Source organism: Rhinolophus hipposideros (assembly GCF_964194185.1).
Source record: "Rhinolophus hipposideros genome assembly, chromosome: X".
NCBI lineage: Eukaryota > Metazoa > Chordata > Mammalia > Chiroptera > Rhinolophidae > Rhinolophus > Rhinolophus hipposideros.
Window position 1 is genome coordinate 90992152 of NC_138046.1, and position 1856 is coordinate 90994007.

Genomic DNA, 1856 nt, shown 5'->3' on the forward strand with positions numbered 1-1856 from the left:
AGAGAGCCCTGGGGCCTGGTGTCAGGCCTGCTCTCTCTCTCAACACTTGCCCTGGAGAGGGGGATGATGTCCCTTTTCACAAAGGCTGGTGGGAGTCGCCAAGGGCACCTTGAGACCTTGCCATCTAGTACAGCACTTGAAAAAATATTTTTAAACTTTATGTAGTGTAATGGTTTCTTTGAAAACTATTTTGTATATAAATCCAATCTAAAAAAACCAGAGTTGGGCCACTGTGGTTGAAGGTATGGACAGGGGTAGCCAGAGATTCTCCTATACCTCCAGGGCTCCCAGACCACCCCATGAAGGCCACTTATCCAGTAGGTTGGCACTTACTTTGAGAAGCGCAAGGGGTGCATGATGTCTAAGGCTCTGGCTTTGGGGTGGGAAGAACCAGGTGGGATTCTGGGGAACTCACTCCTGGGTTAGTCAGCATTGGGCAGGGCCCAGATGCAGCTCCATCTGAGCTGGGCACCACCTTCCCCACCCTCCTCTCTGGCCAGGCCCCAGCAGCCATGACCAGCCACCCACAGGATCAGAAACATTGTCACCATCTTACATTCAGTGGATTTTATTCTTTACAGATAAGGGTCACTAAGCTAAAAACTCCAGCAGCCCTCCTTTTTCGCTTGTCCATCTGAAAGGCATCGGATTTTCTTTACCAACCAAAGTTCTACGTTCATGTTTAGTGTTGATATAGGATCTGTAGCAGGTGTCAGGGGATGACCCAGATGGCTCAAAGCATCAAATAGACTTCTTCCTCGTAGATGTCTGGGATCATACCCACTGGAGAATTGATCATGTTCACAGTGTTCTTGTTAAATAACTTAAATTCATACTGGATAAGCTGTTCCCAAAAGCCATTGTTGGGCCGGATGATAGGGCGGCATGACTTGGTCCAAGTGTGGGCTTCCAGCAGAGACATGTTGTGGTACTTCATGAGGAAGGCCAGGCAGAGAGTGGCGGAGGGGCTCACACCAGAGGTGCAGTGGAGCAGTGTGCGGCCCTGTTTCATTTCCACGCTGTGGATGTAATCAGTGATAGGGTCAAAAAAATCGTAAAGGCACCCCCTAGGAGAATCAGCCACCGGTACCTTTAGGTATTGGATGTTCTCATAAAATGTGTTGATCACCTCTATTGAGACATTGATGACAGCAGTGATGCAGTTGTTGGATAACAAGAGTTTGTTGTTGGATGCCTCACTATTACTTATATACAAGTTGTTGGTTATCTGGGAGAGGCCATGGATGAAGAAGGGCTGCTGGACAGCCACAGCCGAGAGAGGATACGGAGGTGTTGTCATCAAGGCGGCGGGGCAGCGATTTCTCTGGGCTGGTTTTGGAGGACCACTCCCACTGGCGTGTTCAGGAAGTCTCTGGCCAAGGTCTGGGAGACAGTAGACCGGTCACTGGTCACCACCCCTCCCTGCCCCCAAGCGTCACAATCCCCTATTGCCCAGCCCACTGGTTTCCATGGCAATGGCAGCTTGCCACAGGGAGGACTTGGCCTCCCAGCCAGGTCTTCAGAGAAACCCCAGATCTCTTTTCTTTTCATCTTTCCTCATAATTGTTTATGTTCCAAGCCCTAATTCTTATGTCTTTCATGTTTTAAAATGTTCTGTTACTAGATATCTATTTTATGTTTCAATTATTGGACCACATTCCCTTTTTGTCTCTATTTAGACATACAAACACAGTATCTATGAATGCTTCTATTTTATTAATGTCACAGAACAGGGTTTACACTTTTTCTACAAAGTAGAAGTATCACATTTTAAGTTGGGGAACAGCATTTGGCTCATGTGATATGCTAATCTCCATAAACCTGCAGTGAGATATGGGTTTGGCTGGGCTTGGTGG

General features: G+C 47.5%; 1 protein-coding gene across 1 annotated transcript; it reads right to left on the reverse strand.

Annotated features, from left to right (window-relative positions):
* Nucleotides 1–733: 733 nt before the first annotated feature.
* DUSP21 (dual specificity phosphatase 21) lies at nucleotides 734–1300 on the reverse strand (the record flags this gene model as incomplete). The annotated part of the gene is made up of 1 exon (XM_081041687.1): nucleotides 734–1300. The coding sequence occupies one exon, from the start codon at nucleotides 1298–1300 to the stop codon at nucleotides 734–736; it is 567 nt and encodes a 188-aa protein (XP_080897813.1).
* Nucleotides 1301–1856: the final 556 nt, after the last annotated feature.